The sequence below is a fragment of the Notechis scutatus genome, chromosome Z, assembly GCF_049901735.1.
Source record: "Notechis scutatus isolate UNSWTSFEM ecotype Mainland chromosome Z, rNotScu1.2, whole genome shotgun sequence".
Taxonomy (NCBI): domain Eukaryota; kingdom Metazoa; phylum Chordata; class Lepidosauria; order Squamata; family Elapidae; genus Notechis; species Notechis scutatus.
Genome location: NC_142025.1, coordinates 52,438,756 through 52,451,942, shown reverse-complemented (window position 1 = coordinate 52,451,942; position 13,187 = coordinate 52,438,756). Strand labels below are relative to the sequence as shown.

The window sequence follows — 13,187 nt, the reverse complement described above, 5'->3', positions numbered from 1 at the left end:
GTGAATTCATTCTATCTAGTGCTCATTCTGAACTAAAAGAGTGTGCTCTAAAAAGTAATCTACAGTAGTTATAAGTTATTCTTAGTTGATTTATGACCATAATTGAGCCTGCATTTTCAGTTATAAATCATGATAGTCATAAGGTAGATCATCACATGACTGTGCCTGATTTTATGACATTTTCTGTGAGGATCATTAAGCATACACATTATTTGCGATGGGACATTTTTCACCAGAAACAGAAAATAAATTCAGAACTCTGGGAACAACATCATAAATTGCAATTGTGTCATCATGGACACTGCAAATGGCCAGATGTTGAGTGACCAAAATGTAGTCAAGCAACGAGTTGTAAGTCAAGGACTACCTGTAGTGGAAATAATAAGTTAGAAATAAAGAAATACATAATTAGTAATAGGAACTAAGTAATGTACCTCAATGTATTAAACTATGTTTTGAGTTTCCTAGAAAGCAATAATGAGAATATTTATTTTTGTGAATAATAAAAAAATAAAAAGCACAACATAGTAAAGTTGTAAAGCGAGAGAGGTTGTTGAAGATGATAAAAACTCATTGGCATTTATAAATTTCTTAAGAGTAGAGATGATACGGGTATCCTTGACTTACAACAGTTCATTTAGTGACCGTTCAAACTTACAGCAACACTGAAAAGTGAAATGACTGTTTTCACACTTACAACCATTGCAGCATTCTGATCATCACATAATCGAAATTCAGATGCTTGGCAATTGACTCATGTTTATGACAGTTGTAGTGTCCTGCGGTCAGGTGATCCGTTTTTGCAACCTTCTGAAAAGCAAAGTCAATGGGAAAGCAAGATTCACTTAACAACCGTTAAGTGAATAACTATGGCAAGGGAAGTTATAAAATGCGGGAAAATTCACTTCTATTAATTTCTTAATAGAAATAAATTTCTGTTTCTTAGGAATAGAAATTTTGGGCTCTATTGTGGTTGTTAAGTCAAGGACTACCTATATATAGACTGTAAATATGTATGTATGCATGTAGTAAGCCGCCCAGAATATTTGCATTAAAAAAGGCAGGCTCTATTTTTAAACATCAATAAAAATTAATACATTTTACTATTCTTTACCTGGGAGAAAATCTCATTAAACTCTGTGAGATATACTTCTAAGTTGGCCAGTAGAAAATTTATTTATATAGTGCTGTAACTAAACTTTACAGTTCAGCTTTGGACCTGAAGACAAAAAGTGCTTCTGAATTAATGGGGGAATCTGCATGTAGCACTGATATGCAGTTTTTAAAATCAATTGAATCTTTCTACCTTCTGAATCTCACTTGTCTTTGAGTTTGAAAAGATGGAGTGAACTGTGAAATATGTTAGATCATTTAAGGCATAGAGAGCAGGACTACCAGAACAAAGCAGCAGCAACAGCACTCTTAAAATAGAAAAAGAGTGACTGTTCAATCCATTATCATTAGCACAAGCACTGAAATCTGAAACAATTGCATGTTTTAATGAATCACACAACACATGTGATAAAATAAACTGGTTAAGAAATGACTGATTTAACCCGAGAATAACTGCATTGTTTTAAATATGAAAATATATTCATGCACCCAACTTTCCCCAATCTAATGCCATCCATAAGTTTGAGGATTCCAATATTTCTGGCTTGAGTATTCTTGCAGTTTTGGCTCCAAACTCTAGTGTTTAGAAAGTCTGGTTGGGAATAACATGAAACATGGAAAATTCAATGTATTTTTAAATTTTTTTACTGCTTAAGCAAGAAGTTAAGTAGCTTTCCCCATTTTATGAGCTCATAAAACAGGGCTAAAACTAGCAATAGAAATGTTTGGCTGAATTGTGGTCATAAATTGAGGACTATATAATAAAATATATAATAAAATTCATGGAAATCCTAACTTTACTGCTAAGAGCTTTATATGAGATTTTAAGTTTCATCGATCCTGCAAATTTAACAAAATTCAACTTAGTGAAAAGTGAAATTTTCGTTCTCTTAGAACACCACACATGCTCCATAATTCTCAGTTAACATGATAGTAATGCAAAATTGTCTTCAGAAAAAGTGGGGCATTCTATTATATTAAAGAGCCTATCGAAGAATGGCTGAGATCAAAGTGACTAGATGGACATATTTTCATATATTGTGACTTTATCTTCTTCCAAGATTGTTATTTAAATCTCTCCATCCAATTCATGAGTTTTTCAGATGCTTTCATTCAAAAGCAATCATCGCAAATCCTGCTTAACTTTTTCATGATAGGTAAAGTTAGTTAGATGCTGCCACTTGATGTGCATATTTTATTAGAGGAATTAAAAACAATTGAAAGAAGTGGGAATCTGAAGAAACCTTGAAGAGACTGAATTTAACTCAGGACACATAGCAATATGGATTTTCAATAGAAAATAATAATGCGATAACTACAATTTTCAGCAGTATATAATTTCTAGATCTTCAAATGCCTGGTCTGTGACCATAAGATACTGAATTCTTTAAAATGCCAAGAATGGTGTTTCTTTAGATTTTGCAATGCTTTTAAAAAATTTTGTTTAGTTTAGAGGAAGTGATTGACTGTAAAATTAGTCACTTTCTAGTTTTCTTTGCAACAGGAAACAAATATATAAACTTCTTGTTTTAACAACAAGTTGAACGATAACAATCAGAGAAAATTACTAGTAATTTTATTCTACTGACAAATTATTTTGGGGGATAATAATGATTTGTTAATGCAGAAACTTTCAAATACTATAAGTTTTCAAATGTTGTAAATAAGATCAAACAAATTTCTGACAAGCATAGCAGGCATCTTTGTCTCACAAAAATAGAGAAGGGAAATAAAGGGTGAGCCATACTAGATTTATTCTCACTAACAGAGATTAAATTATAGAAGGTGATGAAGTTACAGGAACTGTGGGGAGAGGAGTCACCATGCAATATTGAAATTCAACTTTATGCAAGCTCAAGCAAAGCCAGACTAGAGACTTCAGAAGAGCTGATTTCAATAAATCTATAAAGAGCTTGGGAAGACTTGGGAAAACCCCAAAAACTTTAACCTTAGACTGTCTACTATTGACCTCACCCCTTTCCTAAGAGGTCTGTAGGGGGCGTGCATAAGCGCACCAACGTGCCTACCGTCCCTGTCCTATTGTTTCTCTTATTCTTCTTTTATTTTTCTTATATGTACCCATTTCATGTATTCACAACTATGTATACACTTATACTTATTATCTTGTAAACAATTGGCAAATCAAATAAATAAATAAAAATAAAGAGCTCATTCCATTGATGAGAATTCTTAGGGGAAAACAACCGGCAAAAGCTTGGGAAACTTTGAAAGTGAGATTGTAAAAGCAGAAGAAGAAAAATAACAGCTCTCAAAAGAAACCATCATAGCTGCATAAAGAACTCTCTGATAAACTGAAAGACAAAAAATGTCTTTTTTTGTATTAAAAGTAGAAAGAAAACCTAAGGCTCAAAATGAACTAGTTTGCGACAAAAATAAAATTGCTTCTTTTGGTTTGTATTTGGTTAAGATGGCAAACGGTTTCAAAGAAATATATTTTATTTGGTCTTGTTTATGGCTTCTGGTTTTTAGTCTTGAAATAAAAAAATGAAATTAGAATTTAGTTTGAAAATTTAATAATTGTAGTTACAGAACTGATTTGTAATAATTGTAAGTAATGTAAAAAGTTGAAGTTGTAATTGTAGCAGTATTTTACTGCATTGGAAATAGTAAGAAGTCAACACTTTTTTTCTTCAGTCTTGCCCATTCTGTACCCACCTTTTTAAATCTTCATTTTCACTGTATTTTATGATATAATAAAACTTTACTTATATACTGTACACGGATCTATGCAAGACATCAAGCTCCAGCACATCAAGTCAAGCATTAATCAATCAATAGAACATCACACATTCTCCTTATTTACTGTTCAATTTCTACTTTTTTCACACAGGCTTTTTAGTTCCTCTTTATGTTGTATTTATTACATTTGGCAGTCAACATTCAACTTCATATTTGCAGAGAATATTCTACACTGCAAAATGCATTTTCTAAATCCACTGCATCATATGCATTCTATAAATTGACAAATGTTGCCATTTTCCTCGCATTAGCCCGTTAAAACAGCACTGAAAAAAGTGATATGACTTAGATCTAACCATACTGGCTAGGCAAGACATAGTTAAACATTCCAGAGCAGGGGTCGCCAACCTTTGGATCTCAGGGACCACCAAACTCATACTTTTAAATCCTGAGGACCACTAATACGAATTGTTTTAAAAGCTAATATATTTAATATTTTTATGTTAAATATAAATTTTATATATGTATATATATACATATTTATACATATATATATACATATGTGTGTGTGTGTGTGTGTGTGTGTATGTGTGGTATTCAGCTTTGTTCGGGTATTTTCCCACGTCATTATAGTTGTGCTTTTAAAGGTGTAGCAGCGTTTGGCAGAATCTCATCTGCCATCATCAGGCTTCTGTAAATACAGAAGCCTGATGATGGCAGATAAGATTCTGCCGAAATGTTGCTACAACTTTAAAAGCACAACTATAATGACGTTGAAAAATCCGAACAAACTTATATATACATATACATATACATATACATATACATATACATATACATATACATATACATACATACATACATACATACATACATACATACATACATACATATATATATATATATATATATATATATATATATATGCATTCAGCTTTGTTGGGTATTTTCCACGTCATAGTAGTGGTGCTTTTAAAAGTTGTAGCAAGCGTTTCAGCAGAATCTCATCTGCCATCATCAGGCTTTTGTATAGTGTTATCAGGCAGACACTATACAAAAGCCTGATGATGGCAGATGAGATTCTGCTGAAACGTTGCTACAACTTTAAAAGCACCACTACTATGACGTGAAAATACTCGAACAAAGCTGAATGCCATACATGTAAGTACCATGAAAACTTAAGAAAACATATATATATAATATATATATATATACACACACACATACATATATACACACACACACACATATACGTATGTATATATACATACACACACACACATACACACACACACACACACACAAACACACTTATTTAATTATAACAAAAATGTAAATACTTAATGATAACAAAATAAAATGTTCTGGGCTGGAAGCCTCCCCCCACCTGACACCTTCCAAAGAGACAGAAGAGCCGGCTGTGTGTGTGTGTGTGTGTCTGAGCTGAGGGGTCTTGGGGCAACTGCCGCTGGGAGAAGCAGAGGCAGAAAGGGGGCTTTGCTCTCCTTGGGGGGCAGCGCCCCTTGGCTGCCACTCCAGGGGCTTCTCAGCAGGCATCTGCCTGCAGAAGGACTGCCACTCTTGGTGATTAATTGGGGGCGGGGGAGAGAAAGCATCTCTCGCATTACCAGGGAAGGAAAGGAGATGAAACAAAGCTCACTCTTTCACTGAGACCTACAAAACACCAATTTACCATGTTCCAGGAGTTCTTCGAAATCATCAAATGCTCCCACTTGCAGTTCCCGTGCCTCCTGGCTCAGGTCCCTGAGATGCACGCTCCCACACACGGTGGCGGCAACAACAGTCCCTTCCCCAACCCCCGCTGTCAGCTCTCCCTATTAGTTTTCTAGCTTTGAATTGCTCCCAGCTCTCTCTCTTTCCTCCCCCCGCCCATGTGCAGGCAGAAAGGAAAGGGAGATGGAGCCGTGCACAGCTCTCCCCTTTCCCAGCCCTTGCTGCCTCTCCCAACATCGAAGCTTCGGAAATGCAGGCAAAGCCGCTACAGCGGTAGTGCCCTGAGTTGCTTGCTTGTCCACAACTACCTCCTCCTCCTCCAGTACCACTTCCTTCTCTGGGTAGGGCGATTCTTAACTAACCAAGCATGCAAAGGCAACTCAGGATGCTACCACTGTGGTGGCTTTGCCTGTGTTTCCGAGGCTTCAATGTTGGGAGAGGCAGCAAGGGCTGGAAAAGGGGAGAACTGTGCATGGCTCCATCTCCCTTTCCTTTCCTGTCTACACGTGGGCGGGGGAGGAAAGAGAGAGAGCCGGGAGCAATTCAAAGCTAGAGAACTAATGGGGAAGAGCTGACAGTGGGCGCTGGGGGAGGGGACTGCTGTTGCCACCATCGCCAAGTGTAGGAGCTGGTTGGCGCGTGCATCTCAGGGGCCTGACTCCGGGGTCCCTCATAGAGCCAGGAGGCGCAAGAACTGCACAGCCCAGATTAATTGCCCACCAGTGGGCCGCAACCCACCGGTTGGCGACCGCTGTTCCAGAGTACGCTGGAGAAATTGGTTAGAGGCTAGGCCAGTGGTTAATGCTGGGAAAATATTTGGGTGTGCAGGTCCAGCCTTTTTCCAAAGAGAAGTGGGAACAGTCTCTGCTGCAGCATGAAAGTGTTCAACACCCCACTTTCTTCAAGCAAGTAAATGAAGTGTTAATGGAATATTAAAATGCCCTATTTATGACAAATCCAAATGAAAGAAATTAGTAGATAAGAATAATCAAGCATGAATACCTGTTGAAACAGTCCCTACTCTGCAATGTGTGTGGTTACTTATCTGTCCAAAATTGTTTGCATTTCTAATTCAAGCCTAGATATTATATTTTCAGCTCCTGAAAGACAGTCTTTAAAGCTCAATGTGGTTGAATTGGTCAAATAAACAAACCTATACAGGCTACAAACAATAACTGGGGTTAGCTATTCAAAAGACTGAGTATTAATAAACTGGAGTATTCTGCCTCGCAGTGCTGCGATTTTTTTTAATGATTTATTCAATGTCTCCATTACTTTGCTTTAAAAATCTTACGCGGCTCTATTCTCAAGCGTATAAACTAAGCCCAGTACACTGTTCTGGGCAGCCTAGAGAGAGACTCAAGGTCGAACTGTCAATATAAGTTGACTCTGCACTGCTCCTCTCTGAAGAGTTGGGAGAGGCGCGCCCGCTGCAAGGAATCATTCTCAGATAGCCCACTCGGGGCGCTCTCTGGGAACCGCTCTTCGCCTCAGCTTCCCCCTTTGTCGCCTGGCGAGAACTGCGGTAGGTAAAACGTGCAGCGTGTTTCCCGCCCTGAGGAACACAGCAGCAACATCAGCTGTAGTTGGCTGGGCGATGCAAAATCTTCCCGTCTTTCCTGGGAAACGCCCGACAGGCGAACAAATCCTTGGAAAACCTGAACGGTCAGAAAGTGTAATTTCTCCCGCAGCTTAGCGAAACAGTAAAGTTTCTCCCCATGTGTCCTTGGGACCCCTGTCGCCTCTGATCCTTACCATTTGGGCCACTTTTAGCATGGCAGAGCAAGAGCCCGCGTAGCCTCTGTCAAGTAATCCGGTGTCCGGCCCGTAGGAAAGTGGCGGCGGAGCAGAAGAGCTCGGAGCGCCCCCACTGCTGGCATCGGTGCTGATGATCCGCATGCAGAGATATATCCAGCGCCTTCCTGATTGAACGGGTGCAATTTGCTTCCCCGCTTTTTCCAAGAACGATTGCAACACTTCTTAACTCTAGAGGCGGGACAGTGCGGGGTGGGGCCCAGTAACTCTCTGGCTAGGATGTCCCTTGTACAGTTAAGAGCCGGACAACGGCACAGGCTCGGTCCAGCACCCCACTAAAGCCACAGGAGTAAGGAGGAAGGCGGAAATGCTGCTTTGGGGAAGGGATCATGTCGGGGAGCGGGCTCTTGGAGGCTTGACCCGGTGCTGGACGCGCGAAGGGGGAGAGAAGGTAAAACAGGAAGGAGGAGGTGGCAGATGGAAGAAAAGGGCCCCCTCCTTTCTCCGCACACATATACGATAAACAGGAAGTCTATTAAATTGGTCGCGAGGGAAGAAGCAGTGAAATGCTTCGGAGCTGCTGCTGCGAAAGTCTTTCGAAAGAGGATGGGTAACTATTAGGTTATAATGGGAAAAAATAAAACTACATAATTAGGCTAATAAGATATTAAAAGGTATTTTTAGAACTCGTCATGATCATGGAAAGCAAAACTTTCTTCCCCGCTTTTTCCAAGAACGATGGAAAAGCAAATGAAACAGTTAGTTAAGAGTTGCAAAGTTTTATAGGCATTCTGCAAGTTTAAAACTGTCCTAGAGTATCTTTAAGCCTTTGGACAAATAAACGAGAATAGTTCATATAAAAATTAAATATAATGCAGATATTAAAAGGCATCTCCTAAATGCCTTGTAGTTCTTAATGTAAGTACAAATCAGAAATCAAAAGGAAATTGTTCTGAATACCAAGAAATCTAGAGGTCACTTCAAGTGGTGCACTTTATTTTAAAAGAAAAATCAGTGTAAGTTAAAAGAATAGATTTATCATATAACTGGGACCTGATGTTGAAGCCTGATCCTTGGCCTGATCCCGTAGATTGTGAATTAGATCTTCTCCAGCTCTGGATCTTCCAGTTATAAAGAACATAATGGCTGCAAATTCTGGGAATTGCAGTCATACTTTTGGAAGTGGCTAGTCTGCAGAAAGGTAGGACAATGAATCAGCTTCAGGGATTTATTTATGTATTAAATTTATTCACCCGCTCATCTTACTGTCACGGAACTCCATATCCAATGGCAATGCTGTCTTATTGAAATTCACTACATTGTATTAGCTTCAGGACTCCAACATAGCTAAAACTAAAACTGAGAATTCAGAAAATGAATTTCTCAAGGTGTGCCAAAGTTATAGAGTCTTACCCCAACTATAAGGATTAAACTAAAAAATTGCTAATTAACTCTGATTTGAGAGCATTCTGCATGACATTAAAAAAAGAGTTATAATCAAGCTTGACTACTGGTGACTTCATGGACACACTAATGCAGCTTTGTCAGAAATAGCATATACCGGTGTATTCTGTAAACATTTTGCCAATCACCTTCCAAGATATTTTTCAAGTTCTCATAGCCAGAAGTCTTAGCATTCCCTGATAATCTTATGTTCAACTATCTAATAATCAAAAATACCCTGGTTGGCTTCTCTATTCAGACATGGTTAGCTAGATACCACCACTTGCTGACTATATAACATATATGGGCTTCCCTTAGCCTAAATAATTTTGCTACTTATAGACAGTTTAATGTAATTAATTTCACATATATTTTAATTCAATTGTTCCTTCACATTGCTTAGAAATAATATAATTCAGGGGTGTCAAACTGATTTCATTGAGAGCAGCATCAGGGTTGTGTTTGACTTTGGTGGGCTGGGTGAGTGTGGCAGGTGTGGGCGTGGCCAGCTTGACATCACTCTGTCAGGGGCACCTATGATGGCCCAGTGTAGCTGGGAGATCCATTTTCTCCAGCGAAGGAAGACAAGACCAAGGACAGCGCCAAACCCTTGTCCTCCAGAGGCCGCCTCATGGTCCTTCTCAGGCCATGCAGAGGACCCAGGACAGTGGCACAGGCTGTCCAGTGCTCTAGGCAGTGGAGGGGAAGTGTGTTTGAGGGCATCCTGGCCCTCAAACTCCCAGGGCACTGGGACCCCACAGCCTAGCCTAGTGTTGGCTAACCTTTTCGGCATGAAGAGTGTACGCCAGAAGCCAGAAGAGCAGCTTCCTGATGCGCGTGTGTGGGAGTGCTGGAAACTGGAAGTTTAGCTTCCCAGTACGTGCATGTGTGCTGGCCACCTGGTCTTGCGCTTTCTAATGTGCATACGTGCAGGAAGACCTGTTGGTGTGTGTATGTGCTCTGGGGAGTTACTCTTCTGGTTTCCGGTGCTCCTGCACACACGAAGGCTAGCTGACCTGTGTGCACATGTGCACCGGGGGAACTGCTCTTCTGGTTTCTAGCATGCATGCATGCATGAAGACCAGCTGGCTGGCACGCATGCGCGTGCTGGAACCCAGAAGAATGGGCGATAGCCGGCATCCTCAGAGAGATGGCTCCGCATACCACTTCTGGCACACATGGCATAGATTCGCCATCATAGGCCTAGCCCAACCCAGCCCCATTTCTCTGAGGGGGTGCCTAGCTGCACTTTACCTCCTCCTTGAGGCTGCTGTTCTCTGTCTCCTTGGCCACATTGGTCAAGAAGTGCATGGGAGAGAAGAGTAAGTGGGTCAGAGGAAAGCCCACTCATTTTCCATGCAAGGAGACCTGGCTTTGTAACCAAAGCATCCTCAGTGATAGAATGGGAGATTACCAGGAAACTTCAGGAGACAAGGGGATGGTGAAAGGGCAGTAGGATTGCTGGTGGCCAAGTGCTAAGGCAAAATTCCCTCAGACCCTCCATCCCGCTCATTATAATCTCCTTCCTTCTTTCCTTCCTTTTTTCTCCTCTCTCTTCATTCTTTCTTCTTCCTTCCTGTTTCCTTCATTTTCCTTCCTTGCTCTCGTCCCATCTTTCCTTTTTCTTTGTCTTTCCTCTTTCCCTTTCTCCTTTCCTGTCTCTTCTTGGATGCTCAAATGCAAAAGAGGAAACGTTTCTCGATGCCTTGTGGTCAAATGCCACTTTTGCTACTAGTTTTGCTACCACTCTGCCAGTGAAAACAGGGCTTGGGAGAGGTGTGTGCAGCCATCCTGGACTCCGTTTTCAGCTACAACAGCCTCCTTCAGGACTCTCGTCAGCCATTTTTGGCTGCAATGGCCTTTTGCAGACTTCTGCAAGTGAAAATGGAGCTCAAGAGGGCTGTGACGGTATGCAGCCCTCTAGAACTCTGTTTTCTCTGGCAGAGGCACCGTGGGTCGATCCTTCAGACACGGGCAGACACTGACCAAGGGCCAAATACATCTAGGCCTACATTGGTAAAAGGTGGCTCGGGACTCAGGCGTTCAGGTGGTAGGTCAGCCATCATTTGTTGTAGGGTTACGCCCTGTTGTTTGCGACAATGTTAACAGGAATTAAGAACAGTCATGATGCATTGTTTGGCGCCAACGATCCAGAATCCATTCGCTCTGATGGCACCTTCTGTAAAGTGGCGGCCTTGATGGTGGACTGCTTCATGGTAGTGTTGTACTACCAGTCTCATTACATATTGGCTAGCAGGAAGGATGATGCGGTGCTTGCTATATGAGGTCATGTCAGCTTTGCATAGGTGTCCACCTACCCTAACTACTTTTTGGTTGTCAATATGTATGTATGTATGTATGTATGTATGTATGTATGTATGTATGTATATATACCCTGTTTCTCCAACAATATGGCCTCCCCCAATAGGAAGTCCCAACATGTTTTATAGGCATGAAATGAAATTAAGCCCCTCCCCCCCAAATTAAGGCCTATATTAAAACATGCGAAATGGGGGGAATGGTGGGGGGGCTTGCTGTTAGGAAGTACTTTTGTTGCACACGCGGATATGGTGCTGCCTGTGTTGACCCCGATACGAAGTGCCCCACCAACGCCGAGGTCAACATCCAATCCGTCGCCGCCCGCCCAAAGATGCAAGGGGGGGGGGAAATTAAGTCACCCCCAAAAAGACGGCCTAGCCATTTTTTCGGGGCTCAAAAAAAAATAAGACCCGGCCTTATTATATGAGAAACACGGTATATATATCTTTGGTTATTCGGGTTTTCTCCCGCGTAAGATTGGAAGTATCTAGGCAACGTTTCGATGAAGTCTCATTCATCATCTTCAGGCTTCTGTCTTCAGCTCTGTGCTTCTCAAAGTGATGTGAGCTTGCAGCTGCTTCTTCCTTTTAACTGCTAGTGGGGGTGTGACTTGATTGGGTGGGGGCTTGGCTGTGTTCTGATTGGGTGGGGGTGTGTTCTCATTGGTTGGGGGTTTGGCTGTGTTCTGATTGGTTGGGGGGTTGGCCATGTTCTGATTGGCTGGAGGTGTGTTCTGTTCAGGTGGGGGCTTGGTTGTGCTCAGGTTGGTCTTAGTTACTGGGGGATTTGAGCTGGTGAGCTGTGATCTTGCTGTTTGGCTTCGAGTTCGTGGTCGTGCTGCATCTTCATGGTGGGGGTCAGTTCACTTCATGTATGCTTATTCATGCTGTGAATAAAAGAGATGACACCTCCCGCTTACCAGCCATTTGGGAACCCGCCCTCATGAACAGACGAGTACCTAACATGATGAATGACACCAGACCCACACCCACGAGGGCCACACAAGATGCCACCACCACACTTCCACGTAAAAAGCAGACTCACACCCACACAGAAGATGAGACACGACCACAGACCAGAAGCCGCACTGCAGCTGCATCACTACCCACTTCAAACCCCTCTGAGCCATACATGAAGCGAACTGACCCCCACCATGAAGATGCAGCACGACCACGAACTCGAAGCCAAACAGCAAGATCACAGCTCACCAGCTCAAATCCCCCAGTAACTAAGACCAACCTGAGCACAACCAAGCCCCCACCTGAACAGAACACACCTCCAGCCAATCAGAACATGGCCAACCCCCAACCAATCAGAACACAGCCAAACCCCCAACCAATGAGAACACCCCCCACCCAATCAGAACACAGCCAAGCCCCCACCCAATCAAGTCACACCCCCACTAGCAGTTAAAAGGAAGAAGCAGCTGCAAGCTCATATCACTCTGAGAAGCACAGAGCTGAAGACAGAAGCCTGAAGATGATGAATGAGACTTCATCAAACGTTGCCTAGATACTTCCAATCTTACGCGGGAGAAAACCCGAATAACCAAAGATCCACATACAAATACCCGCGAGAACCTCAGAATATATATATATATATATATATATATATATATATATATATATATATATATATATATATATATATATATATATATATATATATATATATGTCAATCTCAGAAGTGGACTTGATTGTGGTATGGGCTTCCCTGCTGACAGGCATCCGTATTCCAATGGATATGCATCCTGTTGTGCATTTCTCAAGATTCATCTCTCTGCTAGGGTATAGAGATCCGGGAAGCATGACTGGAAGCCTTTCTGGTGAACAAGGAGATGGACAACTGTGCAAATGATTACAGTCACGCCCAGAATGAGAGGTTTCCATCAGGAGAAGCGTTCAAAGTGAGTAGGTTTTAAGGGCCTTCTTGTGTTCGACCGTTGTTTGCATGCAGATGACCTGTTCCTCTGTCTTCTTGACTAGAGATGGAATGTTGGCATCTTGATCTGGGGCTAGGAGCTCATTCTTGACTAGAAGTCAAATGTCGGCATCCTGATCTGGATGTAGGAGCTCATAAAGTTTGGGTGTCGCAGGCTTCAGGGTGTTTGTACACCACAAGA

The 13,187-nt window shown here is 41.6% G+C and overlaps 1 protein-coding gene and 1 long non-coding RNA gene across 7 annotated transcripts in view; one reads left to right on the top strand and one right to left on the bottom strand.

Moving 5' to 3' along the window:
* Positions 1 to 7,766, bottom strand: part of CMTM7 (CKLF like MARVEL transmembrane domain containing 7) — a 30,789-nt gene extending 23,023 nt beyond the window's left edge. For 3 of the 5 annotated variants that reach the window (XR_015745832.1, XM_087946555.1, XM_087946558.1), the window contains exon 1: positions 7,303 to 7,766. Coding sequence is in view for 4 of the 5 variants with exons in the window: in XM_087946555.1 (XP_087802681.1) it covers positions 7,303 to 7,446 (144 nt within the window). In the remaining variant the exon portion in view is untranslated. The remainder of the gene's footprint in view (positions 1 to 7,302) is intronic. The other 2 variants (XM_087946556.1, XM_087946557.1) reach the window with 1 other exon arrangement.
* LOC148128860 (uncharacterized) overlaps positions 7,760 to 13,187 on the top strand; it is a 38,112-nt gene continuing 32,684 nt past the window's right edge. For both annotated transcript variants that reach the window (XR_015745834.1, XR_015745833.1), the window contains exon 1: positions 7,760 to 7,912. This is a non-coding gene — a long non-coding RNA (uncharacterized LOC148128860). The remainder of the gene's footprint in view (positions 7,913 to 13,187) is intronic.